At 41.3% G+C, this 18,569-nt stretch overlaps 1 protein-coding gene across 5 annotated transcripts in view; it reads left to right on the top strand.

The window, feature by feature from the left end:
• LOC137495940 (serine/threonine-protein kinase pim-3-like) overlaps positions 1–18,569 on the top strand; it is a 42,826-nt gene that overhangs the window by 15,043 nt on the left and 9,214 nt on the right. The window contains exon 7 of one of the 5 annotated variants that reach the window (XR_015493464.1): positions 13,588–14,523. Coding sequence is in view for 1 of the 5 variants with exons in the window: in XM_087257074.1 (XP_087113200.1) it covers positions 6,183–6,211 (29 nt within the window). In the remaining 4 variants the exon portion in view is untranslated. Of the gene's footprint in view, positions 1–4,113; positions 4,915–6,182; positions 6,422–13,587; positions 14,524–18,569 lie in introns of those variants that run through there. The other 4 variants (XR_015493465.1, XR_015493470.1, XR_015493468.1 and 1 more) reach the window with 4 other exon arrangements.

The raw sequence follows: 18,569 nt of genomic DNA on the forward strand, positions 1-18,569 counted from the left end.
TGATTATGACAGATGCTTCTCTAACGGGCTGGGGAGCAACCCTGAGGGGGCTTCCCGCAGCGGGACGATGGGGAGAGCATCATCGTTACTGGCACATAAACTGCCTGGAGATGATGGCCGTGTTTCTGGCCTTAAAACACTTTCTCCCAGATCTAAGGGGCCATCATGTTTTAGTCTGCACGAACAACACATTGGTTGTCGCTTACATCAACCAGCAGGGGGGTCTGAAGTCTCGAATGCTATGCAAACTAGCACATCGGATCCTCCTGTGGGCCAAGAACAAAATCCTGTCCATCAGGGCAATGTATGTCCCGGGCCATCTGAACATGGGAGCAGATCTCCTGTCGAGGCAGGGGGTGAGATCCAGGGAATGGAAACTTCTTCACCCCGAGGTGGTGGAGTCCATTTGGGAAAGATTAGGGAAAGCACAGGTAGACCTGTTTGCTTCCCAAGAGACACATTGCGTACTATGGTTTTCTCTCTCGCATCCAGCCCCTCTGGGACTGGTTGCCATGGTTCAGACATAGCCGAGGCTACGTCTGTATGCTTTTCCCCCGATCGCTCTGCTCCCAGGAGTCCTGGAGAGGGTCCGTCAAGACTGAGTACAGTTACTGCTGGTAGCCCCGGTTTGGCCTACCAGGATTTGGTTTTCGGACCTAATAGCCCTGCTGGCGGGTCTCTCGTGGGAGATCCCCATCAGCAGGGACCTTCTGTCCCAGGCGGGAGGAATGATACTTCATCCCCTACCCGACCTGTGGAAACTGTGGGTGTGGCCTCTGAGGGGGCCCACCTCATAGAGTATGGACTGTCAACCGAAGTTGCTCAGACCATTCTAAGCTCCAGGGCTCCCTCCACAAGGAAGCTTTATGCCCTAAAATGGGCTCTCTTTTCAGCTTGGTGCAGAGAACACCAGCTGAACCCAGTCAGCTGCCAGGTAGCCTCAGTGCTGGAATTTCTCCAAGATCGCCTGTCTGCTGGGTTAGCTGCATCCACTCTGAGAGTGTATGTGTCAGCTGTAGCGGCCTACCGTTCTCCCCTAGATGATGAGTCACTAGGACAGGATCCGCTAATTCGTCGCTTCCTTCGTGGAGCCATAAGGCTAAGGCCTGTCAGCACACACAGGGTACCGACATGGGATTTAACATTGGTGCTCAAGGGCATCTCTGTTCCCCCATTTGAGCCACTGCAGGAGGCGTCAGATAAGTTTCTGACACTAAAAACAGCTTTCTTATTAGCCATTTCTTCCTTAAAAAGGGTTGGTGACCTCCAGGCTTTGTCGGTTGCACCTTCATTTCTGGAGTTTGCTCCAGGCATGTCCAAAGCCTTTCTTTATCCCAGACCGGGGTACGTGCCTAAGGTGCCCACTCATGTGGCGAGACCTGCTGTGCTACAGGCCTTTCAACCGCCCCCATTTCAGTCGTCGGACCAAGAGAAGTTAAACTTACTCTGCCCAGTTAGAGCTCTGAATACATATGTTAACCGGGTTATCAACTGGAGAAAGAGTGAACAGTTACTGGTCTGCTTCGGACCCTCAAAAAGGGGGAGTCCGGCGAATAAGCAGACAATAAGTAATTGGATAGTTGAGACTATCTCATTTACCTATCAGGCTGCTGGACGCCCTGCACCTAAATTTGTTAAGGCCCACTCCACAAGGGCTGTCGGGGCCTCCAAAGCGTCTATTTCGGGCTCAGCCCTTTCTGACATTTGTTTGGCGGCAGGATGGTCGACTCCACATACATTTGTGCGTCACTATCAACTCGATGTAGACCCCTCACCAGGGTCCTCTATTCTCACTGCGTAGTGTGCGTTCACAGTCAGCAGTGAGTCTGGCCTAGTGGGTATTGCGTTCCCCTAGTGTTCTGGTTAGACGCAGTGTTGAAGTTCCCTAGATGGGGAACTTCTCGGGTTACGTATGTAACCATAGTTCCCCGAGAGGGAACGAGACACTGCGTATTCCGCCATACTCTCTTCTGCCTGTTACTTCTTTCAAGCAAATTCGAAGTTGCTCAGTACAGGCTTTTATACTCTCTGGTCTGACGACACCTGCTTAATTACATTAGATTGATTTCACATGTGCTTCAAGACGCGTATAAAAGAGGTGTTCCCCTAGCGTTCTGGTTAGACGCGGTGTCTCGTTCCCTCTCGGGAAACTATGGTTACATACGTAACCCGAGACAGCTTGTGCTTCATCCCACTCCATTTTTGACCATGTTGAAATGTATTTTTTGTTAAGGATTTTTTATGTGTGATATTTCTGTTTGAAAATAAATAAATCAAATCAAATCTCTGGAACCTTCATGTGTGATTCATAGACATGACATAGAAACTTTAAGTGACCTGCCAGCATCGGTAGCTGACCTCTCATGACCTTTTGGGATCACTCTGTGGTCCTCTGCGCACTGCAAAGAGAGCCACTTGATTCAGTATCTTTAAGTTTTCTTTTCTTGAAGACAGCTCTGCTGATCACACTGGCTTCTATCAATAGAGTCCGGGACCTGGAGGCATTTTCTGTCAGCAAATCATGCTTGGAATTTGGGCCAGCTAACTCTCACATTGTCCTGAGACTCTGGCCTGGCTATGTGCCCAAGGTTCCTACCACTCCAGATCAGATAGTGAGACTTTAAGCATTGACCCTGGAGGAGGCATACTTAACCCCTCCATTGCTGTGATCAGGTCGCACACTGAGTGTTTACGTGGCCCAAACAGAGCATTCTCTAGTCTGTTTTTGTTTTTTCTTTTTGTTTTATTTTGCTTTGTGTCTGTTTTGGCAGTCGGCAAAAGGAAAGTGCCATATCCAAGTAGAGGCTGGCACACTGGGTTGTGGATGCCATCGCCCTTGTGTATCATACCCAAATCAAGGTGTGTCCTCAGGGATAAGTGCACACTCAACTGGAAGTCCCGCATCCTCCTGGGCATTAGCAAGCAGAGCCTCTCTAACAGACAACTGTAGATCTGCGGCTGGGCAACACTTAAAACATTTTTGAGATTCTACCATCTCTGAGTACATGTACATGTGATTTCTCAAATTTAATAAATTTGCAACACTTTGAAAAAAAAATCACATTGTCATTATGGGGTATTGTGTGTAGAATTTAGAGGTAATAAATAAATTTGACTCATTTTGAATTAAGGTTGTAACATAAAAATGTGGTTAAAGTGAAGCGCTGTGAAAACTTTCCAGATGCTCTGACTGTACTGATACTTTACATTTGTCCATGACAGGGTTGACACAATGTGAGGTTTGTTTACTGTTTTTTCTACTTGCAGATTATTTGTAAAAAGTGCAGGAGCTTGACCAACATTCATTTCTTACAGTCTAAGGTCTAATACAACAACTGTGGTTAAATCAAAACTCTCAAACAATTTAGTTTTATCATTTTGATGTCTCGAAGGCACTTTATAGTGAGAATGACCCTTATACAATTATATATATCCGGGTGAGTAATATGTAAGGTGGAGTAAAATGTCATGTGTAGTTAAAAGTATGTAAGTGTATGTATTTACCACCACCTACTGGAAGTTTCAGATTCTTATTTTGAAGATTATTTTCATTTAAAAACATCTTTTTGTCATAAATGCAGTAAAGTACAATAAGCTGAATTGTTTTCACACATATAAAATAAACTTGTCATCATTTACACATTTTGTGCCATTTAAATCAATTTCTTTCTATTGTAGATTATTTTGTGTTTACTTGCTGCTTTTCACATTTAACACAATGATGAATTGAAAATTTTCACTTTTTCGAGTCAATTTTATAACATTAAACATGGAATTTTCTCAATAATTTGCATTAATTTAATTCAGGATAACCAATAACTTTATAGTGGTCACTTCTTTTTATTTTTCCTCAGGATCGTAAGTTTTACATGTTTGATGAAATAATCCTTTCATTTCAATGTGTTTTAGTGAAAGTACTCGGCCATTTCAAGACACTGAAAACTTTTTTTTATTTTATTATTATTAAAATATTCTTTAAATGAAGGTTATTAATAAATATTTGACCTATCAATGTTTAATTCTTAATGTCTGCAAGACTTATTTCGTGTTATTCTATGTGTAAGTGTGTGTGTGTGTGTGTGTGTGTGTGTGTGTGTGTTATATTTATTCCAGAGAAGAGCTTACAGTAGCTTGGTCCATCTGTAACTCCGGTCATTCAGGCAACATCTTCTTTCTGGGCGTCAGGCCAATCTTCTGCTGTCCAGAATCAGGTGGTTTGTCTTGGTTGGGCATCTCAGCTGAGACCTCTCCACAATGGGTGACCCCACAGTAGCTGTGAAGTACCAGTGGCGTGTACCATTTGGGTGAACTCATTTTTTAAATGTGATCTTAAGATTTTTTTGAAGTTTTTTGTTTACAGTTTTGACTTTTATATTGACTGATCTAATGTTTATGCACAAATATATTAAAATAAAGCATCTGCAGAAAACATTCATTTAAGAGAGATCTTTGAGGAGTGTTTATGCATATATATGCTTCAGTGTGAGAAAAGCTAGTCTGCTTGCATGACCATTGCCAGGTCTGGGCTGTTTTATTATTAATGTAATATTAAATTAAATTGTTAATATTAGTTAATGTCCTGTGAGTTCACATGAATTAACAATAAAACTTTATTTACATTAACTAATGTTAACAAATAATAAATATTGTAATAAATGTATTCGATCTTACCAGGTTTGACTTTTTTTACAGTGGAATACTGGCAACAGTGTTAGTCACTGTAACAGAGCAGTAGCGGAAACTAACTGGAAACTGCTTACAGTTAATTACTGTACTGTAGTTCTGTACTCACAGCTTAATCGCTACTGCACACACATTAATGGTAAATCATATATACAGTAGTTATTGTAGTTTAACTCAAATTAATCAGTTTTCTGAACTGTTGTGAAAAATAAAAAAGCAAATCAATTCTTCAGACAAATGTATTTTATTGTTTTGGCAGCAAACAAACATACAACAGAAAATGTCTGACAAAATTAAACAAATCAGCAGGTATGAAGACATTTTCTATTCACAATGAAACAAAAAGGTTCAATAATGAACAACACATGCAGTGTATATACAGTAGGACTTGTGTGTTGAAGTAGGGGGGGAAAACCAGGAACTGAGTTTGACATCGATGGTTACAGTGTTGGGGGTAACGCATTACAAGTAACACAAGTTATGAAATAATATGACTTTTCCAAGTAACAAGTAACACATTAACAAATTCACAACCTGACAGTGGAGGTCTGTGTGTGGATGGCTGTACAGTATGAATCCTCTGTTATGATTCCCTGTGAGGATTTCTGTGCACGTTATCTAACTGAGGAGATTAAAATTGAAGGATTTTAATGTGTATAAAATCTGCTTAGTTCCAGAAAGGCACATTACACTGTTTGCATCTGTACATTATGGCAAAACCAATAAAGATGAGTTGTCCAATTAATACATATACTTCAATGAAAGTCATGTAAGAAGTGTGAGGAGATGCTAACTAGCTAACAATGTAGCTTTCAAGTGCACAGTTCAGGATAACAACAATTGGATTTAACACACAGACATTATTTTAGAAACCCTCAAAATATTTGAACACATTTACTCCTTTACACTCATTGTAGATTCTTATTTAGAGCTTAAAACACATCAGACTCTGCATCTGAACTGACAGACAGAGAATAGAGCACACTCAGAAGTAAACAAATCAAACACCTGTGGCTCTCTTAAAGGGCAACACATTTGTGTTTAGAATAAGACGGACAGCCAGTGTATGTGTGTGTTATTGCCTAAACCATTGTTTTCTGTCTTAAAATAAATGCAACTCTCCATAAATAGCCACATAAAGCATCAGAGTAGATGAACAGTAATTGTTGAACAGTAATTTACCATTTATTACCACAGTTACTACCTGTAATGGCTACATAAAGTAAATTACAGTCATTAGTTCTTTGCATGATCTAATTTCATTCAAATCCTGCTGGTTTTAAAGTAAAATACTGTTTCCATTCATTACAGCAGAACACTGACTATTTTAGAGTTCTTTACCGCATAATCTACATCGGCCCAGTTTGGATGACATTGAGAGCCATCCCTGGTTGCACTGCACAGGTGGCCAGTGACATTACACTTATCTGAATCCAGCAGTCATGGCTTGGGTTGCATTGTCAGGTTCAGTGTAGATAAACGCTGTCAATGATTTGTAGAAGGAGAGCAGGAGGGGCAGAGGAACTGAGGAGAACAGATCCTGATCCTGAGCTTCCTCTGCTGCATCTGTGAGGCTCTGTGTGAAGCTGTACGAGCTGAAGACACACACACACACACACACACACACACACAAGCTAGTCTACAGTAGACAAATGTACAGTTTCTAGAACACTTAGAGAAAAACGGGGGAAGGTGTTAAATAAATCATAAACAATAAAGTTATTTTATACGCAATTACAGCAGTTTTTTTGTCTTTACTGGTTTCACTAAAATGTAAATGTTCAAACCAAGGGCAGCACAGTGACTCAGTGGTTAACACTGTAACCTCTGTAGGGATAGTTTACAGTTTAACCCAAAGAATGACCAGTCTAGTTGATGAAGAAGAGCCGGAGTCAGAGATTTAAAAAAAATAAATTAAGTTTACTGAAGATAGTTTGCAGTTTCATTTGCAGAAGCCAGCTTCAACACTCTCAATGAGTTCCTAGGCCGCTCTGCTTACAGTTACAACAATCGAACAATTATACTCTTTACACAAGTCCAGAAAGGGTGGGATCCAGGTAAACAGTTCTCATTGGTTACAACAGAAATAGACAATTCTAAATACATGCGTCAAAAAAACATAGTATCTACTTCCAGATATGGATGGCCTTAATGTGTGCGTCAAAGAAAGCATTGTATCTGTCTCCAGATATGGATGGCGACCTGATGCCTAGAGGTGAGGTCGCCCTAAGTTATTAGGAGCTGATCTCCGACCTGTAAAAGCTAAACCAGGAACACAATAGACACAAACGTCCATCTCTGTTAAAGACTCAAGGATGTTTCTTGTACGTTTAGCTGTGTTATCAGGCTGGTTCAAGACTGTTTCCATCAACAGTCTGCTGCAATATCTTTACTCCACACAGTCTATCTCCACACAGAAAGGAATTACATTAAATTAATTATACTCAAAAACAGATCAATCAAACAGCTATAATATTATAGGCAATATCAGGACAACTAGAACAGGTGTCTTCTTCTCCTCTGTATGGGGAGAGAGAGAGAGATCTCCATGACCTATGACCTGGTTTGTGTGTTTCCTGAAAACAAAGTTAAAATAGACAGGCAAAAAGAGAAACAAGGACATAGAACATTCTTGCAGTAAGCAGTTTTAACTTATTCATTAGTTAAAATCAATTCACAGTTAAATACTGAGAAACAGGATGATGAAAAGGATAAACGTTGGTCCATGATGAGACGGATTGGAAAGCAGAAATCCGAATCCTTCACCTCACAGCAAGAAGGTCGCTGGTTCGAGTACCAGCAGGGCCAGTTGGCATTTCTGTGTGGAGTTTGAATGTTCTCCATGTGTTGGCATGGGTTTCCCCCACAGTTCAATGACATGTGGTTTATGTGAATTGAATAAACTAAATTGGCCATAGTGTGTTTGTGCATGTGAGAGTGTGTGGATGTTTCTCAGTACTGGGTTGAAACTGGAAGGGCATCTGCTGTGTAAAACATATGCTGGATATTTTGGCGGTTCATTCCCCTGTGGCGACCCCTGATGAATAAAGGGACTAAGCTGAAGGAAAATGAATGAATGAACACAGACACTGGAGGAATTAGGAGACTCTGTTCAGTCAGATATGATCATGCTGTCTGTAGTGTGCTGAACTAACTAGACCAAAACTTTATTTGCAATATTTGATGTCTGAATTTAAAACATAAAAATCTAAACTAGCCGAATTGTTTTACTTAAACACAGATCTGTCGATAATAAACTCAGTAAATGTCCATACACGCATGCTGATATTTAACAAATGTTTTTTATTTTGAGTGATCTTCAATTTTAGGTAAAAAAGAAAAGTTTCTATGAGAATTTGAAATGAACAATATTGTGTTTTTGTGGACATTGAACTACAAAATTTCAACATTGAAGAGTGCTGAATAGTTTTTTGATATAATCTTCAATTCAAAGTTAGAAAAAATACAAATACTAAACTTCTTAAGAGAATTTAAAGTAAACACTACTGTGTTTTTCTTCTTTTGTGCACCATCAAATTGCAAATTATCCCAATATAGCGCAATAAATCTCTTTTTAGGACGATCTTCAGTTTCAGGTTAGAATACAATTATAATTAAAAAAATAACTTTATTTAAACAATATGTTTTTTTCATGTGTAGGTCAAAGTTTCAACAACTCAATCATTTTAAAAAGCATGTGCTCAAACTAAAAGAAGTAAAAAAGTGCTTTTGTGGTGCAGGGTCACGTCTCTCCTCAGTAAGTGATCATAGACAACACAAGGGGGCAATGTTCAGCACAGAGAATCACAATTTAACTAAAACGTATAAGACTGCGTGTTTTTCATCATCTCAACAGTTTGTCTAATGAAACACACAATAATTTAACATTTATTTTAACAAATACAGCTCATAGTGTTAATAACATTGTTTACTCTACACTTTGTACCGTGATCATGATGATTATTTGTTATGAGCAGGGCCGGATTAGGTGTTTTGGGGGCCCTAAGCAATTCGAGTCATGGTACCCAGAAGTCCTTCAGTAATAAGCACTTTTCATATTTGCTTATTTATTTAGCTGTCTTTATCTTATATCACTCTGTCTTCCTTTCGTTATTTTTATCTGAACACAATCTCTACATTTTAAAAGATTTGTTTGCTTAAAATGAGTTCACAACTAAAAATAATGAATAAACTATTTGTTTTCTAAAACTAAATTTTCATCTGATTTGACTGCTGGACTGATCCATGATTGGGGGTGGGGGGACACAATTGCACACATGTACTGATTAAAGTAAATTTGTATTTGTTAGAGCCTTATCCTACAAAATACGACAGGAAATGAGATTATATATAATTTATAGAAACTGTTATTAGTATTTATTGTTGGCCTCCAGACTTCCTTGGGGCCCTAACTTCAGCTGCTTACTTCGCCTATTGGTTTAATCCACTTTAAACCCTGCTGTTGTCATTACTAAAGATATTAAGTCAATATAACTTGATATTAATAAAAATACCAAGTTTTGGCATCAAATGTGTGTTTAACTTACTCATCAGGCAGCAAAAAACTTTAATTCATATTGTAAGTTCTCTGAACTTAACATTTTAATTTCTTTAAATGATTCACCATGTCTCTGTTTAAAATGATTGGTTGTGCTTGAGATTCTGCCTTGACAACCGCACTGATTGGTCAATATATGTTATTTGACTCAAGGTGGTCATTTTGCTTGTGATGCTGAATTCTCCTGAAGCGCAGCAGGACAGAGGCACTACCTGAACCCATCTGACGAAAGAGAAAAGTTAAATTAGTTAGTAGATATTTAAATGCTGATATACATTTTTCTTAATTGATATACACGCTGGGGCAACACAGTGACTTAGTGGTTAGCATTGTCGACTCACAGTAAGAAGGTCGCTGGTTCGATTCACGGCTGGGCCAGTTAGCCCTTGTATTTTAAGTTATCTGTGCTTAAAAATTTTATTTAATGAAGAGACCACATTTGGTCAACTCAATTAATTGAATTGTAGAGTTGTAGATTTGAGTATTCTCAACTTATTAGTGTTTACAGTGTGAGTCAAAGAGTCATTCTGTGATGCTGCAGTGATGCTGAGTAAATAAGAGATCAGCTAAATCATCTAATAAGTAAAAATACAATTCCATACATATTCAAGTATAAATCACTGGCGCAGAAAACAAACAAAACCTACGTGAGACCAAGAGACTTTATTAAAAGAAAAATCATGAAATGAAGTCATACAATGCGTCATTCAGCAGCAATCATCACTTAAAGATTGTAGTCAGTTCTTGTTTTCTTAGACCTAAAATAAATGATTATCTTTGCAAAACGCATGATCTATTTTGTATATGGTGACATAACCTGTTATATGATGTTATACTGGAAAAAGACTGCCAAGGGTGTTAAGACATTCAGAATAACAATATTTCAGACTCAGAATATGGCCATGATTATACAATTATAAGTCACTGGAGCAAAATTAACTGTCTTTAGAAATAGAAATGACAGAAGCAAATACATATTCATTTTTTACCTTCATAAGTATCCTTGCAATGATGTGAAAATGAGATCGCAGTGAAAAAAGAGATTTTATTTCATATTATTAATCACATAAAATCATACAGCAGTCAACACTGAAATCCATACATAATACATTACGTTTGAATGAATCCCATTTCTGTGATATAAATAATAAACATTCTGAACAGAGAACTGTAACATTGAGCAAATACAGCAGAGATACAATAGAACTCACAATGTAGTCACTATCTATTAAAACCAAGTTTGGAAAAAAAGAACTTGAATATATTTATTATTTATTATACAAATTTAACAGCAAATGACCTGTTAAAAAGTCACAACATTACATTCAAATCAGCTTCTGTTACTTGCTGCTTTACTTTAATCACTGTTGCGTTGCCCAAAAGGGTCAGTTCTTACATGATTAAATGAATCTTTCTTAAGTATGTCTGGACGAATGTGACACCGTCACACTTTCAGTTCTCCAAGTCAATGCAGCACATCACGGTAATAAACAAACATGTAAACAAAGTACATTGCTTTATGAACTATTACAATAACTTGAAGCACAGTCAACATAAATGAAGTTGAGCCAAGTAAAAATGTCAAAGATTAAACAATCAGGCCCTTCTGAAGGCTGAAATACATCATTAAACACTGACTATCATCTGGTTTGTAATCAATAACTATTTTCAGATCAAAGAATATCATGCGCTGAATGAAACAAACTGTGTTACAAAGAATAAATCAAGAATAAATGTCACCTTCAAATGTAAAACATCATTTTGTTTCCTATAAAAAGCGATTAGTTACTTCAATGAAGGGATCAAAACCGCTGCCTTAAAAGTGACCAATTGACTTCCCTTAAAAATATGAGGACCTATTAAGTTGACTTAACTTACCTTTTTATAGTCAACTAATTGCTTTTTACAGCGTAATTAAAATGAGATTTCATTTTCTCAAAATCACAACATTCATGACTGCCCGTTTCGCCACTTACAAAAATTTAAAATGAAGCATATTTTCATACAATTTATTGCTCACATTACATGTATGATAACTTAAATACATTTGAATATACTGTATAATATGAATAAAACAATTAGTTTGAAATAAATAAGAGTAATAACCGCTAGACATTCAGCATGCTAAGTTTCTGTGCTATAACTCTAAACTAGATTTAATTAAGAATTATTCTTTCCTGCAACTGCATTTTCAAAAAAAATAAAAATGTTATCCTGGCAATACTGACCACCACCAAATTCAACCACACTGCTAAGAAAAAAAAAACTGCTGCTGCCACTACTGCTGTCACTGACTCGGTCCCAGTCATTCCCCTCGCTGGCCAGCAGAGGCCGCCATCTCCGGACTTCTAAGCATTACATCATCCACTTACACTGATCTAGCACACCTGAACTGAATCTAGCTAACGACCCACGTACCCTTTATAAGCCAGCTCCAAACGCTCAGTCAGTGCAAAGTCTTGTTTAGCCCCGGCCAACATTTCTGAGCAGTATTCCTGCGTGTTTCCTTGTGTATTACTCCAGCCTGTTCTTGACTCTGCTTCGCCTTCTGCCTGCCCACGACCCACGCATTTTTATACGGACTCTGATACTCGCCGCCTGCCCACGAACCACGCCTGTTATACGGACTCTGATACTCGCTGCCTGCCCACGACCCAAGCCTGATTCACGGACTCTGATGCTTGCAGCCAGCCCTCGATCTATGCCTGGTAACACTCTCTGTGTCTACTCACTGCCAGTCTTTATTCATCATAGACTGTTATTGTTGTGTGTTTGCACGTTAGTGCATATTGTGCGGGACTAATAAATACTGCATAATGGATCCCTCCGTGTCAGTCTCCTCGTTACAGAAGACTTCGCCTAACATGGATCCCGCAGCCATACAGGTTTTGTCACATGAAGTTACCGCTCAAGCACTCACCACACATCAACAGCAATTAACCTATTTGACTTAGCTAACAGATGAACTGGTGAAATCTCTGCAAAACCTGCAAGCTGCTTCCACAGCGCAACTCACCGCCAATTACTCTACGAGTCAAGCCTTGCTGACACAGACCCAGACTGCCTCAGGAGTTCGTTTGGCATTCCCCGATAAATACACAGGTAACCCAGCCCAAAATATAAAGGCTTTTTACTGCAGTGTAAGCTGTTCATTGCCCAGCAACCCCATTTATTTAAGGATGAAAATGGAAAGATTGCTTTCATATGTTCACTGCTTTCTGGAAAAGCTTTAGACTGGGCTACCGCAGTTTGGCCAGACAGTACCCCGATATTCCCCTCATTTAATGACTTTCTCAAACGATTTTGCACTGTATTTGATCATCCTGAGGGTGGTCGTAATGCTGGTGAGGAGCTTTTGTGTGTACAACAGGGAGATCGACCCGCAGCTGAATTCGCTCTGCATTTTCGCACGCTGGCAGCGCAGATAGGCTGGGCTGATGATCCACTCACTACACTCTATTGGAAAGCATTGAGACCAGAATTGCAAAAAGAGATGGCATGTCGTGATGAGGGGAAGACACTGGACCAGCTTATCGAGTTATCTATCAGGTTAGACACATTGCTCCGCACTCATAACCCTCTGTGCTCTGCCATTTCCAGCCATGTATCCCCTGAAACTCCCACGGAGTCCATACAGTTGGGTAGGACTCGTTTAACACCTGAAGAACGTGAACGGAGGAGGAGGAACCACTTGTGCCTGTATTGCGGACTTTCAGGTCACATGAAGATCTTATGCCCCAACAAACCTCCACCTAAGGCTCTTCCGGTGAGTGCCACCACCCTTTTCACGACTACCAATGACATTGTGAGCGTTCCTGTCTGTCTAAAATATAAGGAGACTGAGATTTCGACTTTGGCTATGGTCGATTCAGGAGCCGCTGGTAACTTTATTGACTGCAAGTTTGCTTCTGCTCACTCCATTCCTCTAACTTCCTGTAGGACTTGAGTGTATCGTTACACCCCTATCTATGATACAGTTTCCCCAAAAACTGGCTCTCAAAGTTCATGAGTACTGGCCTGTGAACTGGCATCCACACCTATTAACAGAACAAATGCAGGAGAACTGAGAAATACAGAGAACATTGAACACAACATTAAGCTTGGTTAAACTGTGCAACTGTCCAAATCTGTTATAAAACACAAATAAATCTAATGGAGAATTTCCTGATTTACAGTAAAATACTGTTCATTTTTACAAAGCGACTGACATTCCAGGAGTTTCTAATGGCACTTCACATTTAACTTTTTATTCACTTTTATTTACTGATTGTTCTTAATTGTTCTTATTATAAACAGGTTCATGTTAAATTCTGTTATTAATTTTAGGTTTTTGTTGCATGTCTCAGGGATGTCAATGGGAAGCACCAAGGAATGTCATGCAGCTCACAATCCCAGGAAAGTGCCAACTTCACCCTAAAGTACTCCAGCTGATATGGGGGTGTTTTGGAGAAACTCAGGTTTACCTGTTTGCTTTACCCAAGACCGGCCACTGCTCCGCTCAGCACAGATGCACTGGCTCACTGCTGGATTCGGACATATGTATCAGGCAAGTTTGCGTTTCCCTAGTGAGTCTTCTTGTACAGACCCTGGGCAAGGTCAGGGAGGACGAGGAGCAGATCTTGTTGGTTGCATCACACTGGCCCACCCAGACCTGGTTTCCAGAACTCACACTCCTCGGGACAGACCCTCCCTGACAGATTCTCCTGAGGAAGGACCTTCTTTCTCAAGGAGGTTTTCTATCTGGCACTTACGTCCAGATCAGAATAAGGAGAAGGTAGTTGGAATTTTTGTAGATTTAAAGAAGGCATTTGATACAATAAATGATAATATATTGGTAAACAAATGATAAAGGTTTGGTATTAGAGAAGTAGCCTTGGACTGAATAAGCAGTTATTTAAAAAATAGGCAACAGTTTGTAATTTACATGAATGATCTGTGTAAGATATCAGAGTTGTTTAAGTTTATGTTATTTGCAGATGATACAAGTATCTTTTGTTCTGGGGATAATTTACTAAAACTTATGGAGTTGATTAAAACAGAAATTAATTAATTAAAATTATGGTTTGACGTAAACAAATTGTCATTAAATATAAGTAAAACAAAGGTTATGTTATTTGGAAATGCAAACAGCTGAAGAGTGAAAAGTAGCCTACACACAGATTTGCAAACCCCACCTAAAGTTACAACGTAATGGCGCCGATGACAGCGATCGTGACATGTGGTGAATGTTGATCCGTGTTTTCGGAGAAGGTGCCTGAAGCTCGATGCGTTGCATTCACTGCGTGTTGTAATGGAAATTCATTTTAGATAAACATGTGTAGTGGAAACTTACAGCAGAAACAGCGGAGCACCTGATGCACGTACAGAATGGGCCTTATTAGGATTTGACCTTGCAAGCAGTACAAACTAGATAGAACAGTGAACATACTTTGCTTCAGTGTCTCATTCTGTAGAAACTGTCGTCAGAATGGGCAGTATTAGGGTTTGACCTTGTAAGCAGTAAAAACCAGATAAAAGGGTGAACACACTTGACTTCAGTGTCTCACTCTGCAGAAACTGTTGTTGCTGTATGACTGTGACCTTCTTTGCAAAGAATAAAACTTTAAAAAGACATTCCGAGTAAGACTTTGTTTCTTGACCACAGAGAGCGCCTCTTTAAAGAAAATTGCCACTACAATTTGGTGTCAGAATAGTGGGATGTCTTGGAGGAACTTTTCCGGACCCTGCGGACGGTGACTAATCATCCTGGGACTTCGTGTCACAGCCCTGCTCCGCTCGATTGAGGGTTGAGGGGCCGACCGCAGGGCTCGGAGGGGAACCCCACTGACATCTGGGAAAAAGAACTCAAGTGGCATCTGAACTCTCTGGTAAGAGACAAATTCTTTGTTTGTTACTAAAAGAAAATTGAACAGTTTTGGGCATTTGATTAGGCAATTAAAAGGGTTTTTCACTGTAATTTGGGCCATCACCATGCTGGTAGATCTGTCTCTGTGGGATAGCAGCGTGATTAATGCAAGTGAGATCTGACATCAGGTGGGGATCGAGACCTTTTTACAAGTGAGATCTGGCGTTTAGCTGAGATCAAACCTTACACAAGTGAGATCTGGCGCCTGACTAAGATCAAGACCTTTTTAACACGTTTGGCTAGCTAACTGCGATTTACTCCCGGGAGGGGGTTGAAATCAGGGGGCTGTGCGATTTACTTCCAAAAAGAGGTTGAAATCTAGGGCTGTGCGATTTACTTCCGGAAGGAGGTTGAAATCAGGGGCCAAGCGATTTACTTCTAAAAGGGGGTTGAAATTGGGGGCCACAAAATTAGAGCTGGAAAGCTTAACTTTTCGATTTTAGGTGAAAAATCGAAATTTGTTGGAGACGTCCGACAGATTAATAGGTACCGAAAAAGTCCAGGGGAAAGATTGTTGCCAGCATGGGGAAGTCTCAAAGCAAAATAAAAAGATATGATACACCGGTGTTTTGGAATATGGGAAATTTATACGGAATAAGAAAAAAAAAAGAAAAAAGCATGCAAGAGATAGGAAAACAATAAGGTATCACAAGTTTCTAAGGGAAAAGGAATGTTGAGTGTTACTAGGTTAAACATAATGAAAAAGCAGATAAGAAGGCAGAAGGAAAAGCAGGTTGTCTTTGGGAAAGGCATGTGCGTGTCGTGTGGAGACACTGTTGATTGTTGGCTCAGGGAGGCAGATAAGAGGCAAAGAGGAAAATGCTGCAGAGGCAGCTGGCATGTAGGGAAAAGAATGAAGGAGATAAAGTGAAAGAAAAATGTGAATGTGTGAATGAAAGATTAATTAGCACCACTAATCCTTTCTATACATCTGTTTCCATACATGTACCGCCGTACCATCACTATCCCGTGGCTGAGCTGCGAGCCCTGAGAACTGACCCAAACCTCAACTGCTACTGTCCCAGAAGACCTCCTACCGCACCAACGAAATTCCCACCTCAAGCGAGTGGAGGACATCTGTTTGAACTGGAGAAATGGACATTTAACGAACATTCTGCTGTGTGCTCAACATGCTGAAGACAAGCTGACAGTGAAGCAAGAGCAAGACAAGAAGAAAGCAGAAAGGGAGCTGTGCATGGCTCTGGTACAAGTGGCCAACCAAAGATCCAACCAACACCTGACAACCAAGTTCAAAGGTGACAAAGGTGTCAAGGGGGAGAAAGATACTAAATGGAGAAACTGGAATGTGACGTATGGCGATGAAACCTGCAGAGCCTGTCGTGCACGTGATGTGAACCGGTACCAAATGTCTGCGCTTGCAACCGAGATGGACTTTTGGATTGACCCGAAAGGCGCTAACCAACAACGAGGAGCTGATGTGCGGAGAGGGAAGAGCAGAATGGAGAGGGTCTGGGCAAACAGCCAACAGCTACAGTAAAGGGAAGTGAACATTTTTTTACTAACATGTTTAAATGCAGACACATTTTTATACACACATATTCACATACACTGACAAACGTTCGAGGTTACAGAAGTAACCCTTCGTTCCCCGAGGAGGGGAACAGAAGTGCCATGAAATGGGAGGATTCGGATCAGAAGCCGCTTGTCTGGAGAGTATTGAACGGGCCAATGAATGAAATTAATTGGCAGCGTAAGCTTGCGCAGGTGTGCGGCATCTGCAATTATCTCAGCATATAAGCACACCTGAAGCCAGCAGACGCCATCCTTTTAAGCTGAAGAGACTTTCAAACAGCTAAGGGACAGTCAATATGGCGACGGAGTATGGCACTTCCGTTCCCCTCCTCGGGGAACGAAGGGTTACTTCTGTAACCTCGAACGTTCCCCTTCGGTTGGGGAACTTCAGTGCCATGAAATGGGAGAAGTATGGAAAGCGCCATAATGACTGCACCTTACCAACACCCCCGATGAGGAGATAGTCAAGCAAGCGTGACGCACCCACATCATGGGGGGCGCGGTCCTCCAACGTGTCCCTGGCCCTAATTTATCCTACTTCAACAGAAGTTTTACGGATTTAGATATATTTTTTGGGAAGTCGTGAGCATCTAGATAATTCTAGGAAATACGACAGTACGTTGGGAAGCGTGCAATCCCGATAGGGAGGACGCTGCGGAGGCCATCCGTTACCCAAGGGGGGGATAGATGGCAGAATTTACATATGGACTAGCCCTAAAAAGGGGGAGTACGCATAGCAAAAGAGTGGTTAGCGGAGAGGGAAGACACGGGTCCGCCCAGGGGGGGGACTTAACCGTGGCGGAATAAGCATATGGGATCGCCTAGTGGGGATCACGCATAGCAGGCACCTATACCCAAAACGCGGGCTGACCAGCGGGCAGACCTACAACGTAGTGGGCCAGCAAGTGACTCCTCCGCTGAGTCAGTGCTGGGGGCCATGGAGGAATCTGCAGGGCTCACCTGACGGGGAACTTTACTGACAGATAAAAAGGCGCACGTACCTCCGTGTTAAGGAGAATGGCGCAGCAAGCGTGTTTCAACACCCTACCGAGTTGTCTCCTCAATCACCAAAGGGTTACCTAATACCCTTGAGGAAACCGGCTCCACTCGCAGATTGTAAAACCTTGCAAATGTGTTGGGTGTCGCCCAGCCCGCAGCTCTACAGATGTCTGTTAGAGAGGCGCCGCGTGCACGCGCCCAAGAGGATGCAACGCTCCGAGTGGAGTGTGCACGTACTCCCAGGGGACATGGCTGACCTCGACTCGAATAAGCGAGTGAAATGGCATCCACAATCCAGTGGGATAATCTTTGTTTCGATACGGCACTTCCCTGCTGCCGACCGCCATAACAGACAAAGAGCTGCTCAGATGATCTAAAATTCTGAGTACGGTCCACATAAATGCGCAGAGCGCGAACTGGACAAAGTAAAGAAAGGGCTGGGTCTGCCTCCTCCGGGGGCAGCGCTTGCAGGTTCACTACCTGATCTCTAAAGGGGGTGGTAGGAACCTTGGGCACATAACCGGGGCGGGGTCTCAGGATGACGTGAGAGTAATCCGGCCCGAATTCCAGGCACGAGTCACTGACCGAAAATGCCTCCAGGTCCCCGACCCTCTTGATGGAGGCCAACGCAACCAGCAGAGCTGTCTTCAGGGACAGAAATCTTAGAGATACTGATTCAAGTGGCTCAAAGGGATCGGATCGCAGACTCGTGAGAACGAGGGCGAGATCCCAAGAGGGCATGAGAGGGGGGCGAGATGGATTAATTCGCCTAGCACCCCTAAGGAACTGGATGACCAGGTTATGCTTTCCCACGGTGCCGCCAGCTACCGCGCTATGATAAGCGGAGATGGCGGCCACGTAAACCTTGAGAGTGGAGGGCGACAGCCTGCT

The sequence above is a fragment of the Danio rerio genome, chromosome 6, assembly GCF_052040795.2.
Source record: "Danio rerio strain M-AB ecotype USA chromosome 6, GRCz13ab, whole genome shotgun sequence".
Lineage (NCBI taxonomy): Eukaryota > Metazoa > Chordata > Actinopteri > Cypriniformes > Danionidae > Danio > Danio rerio.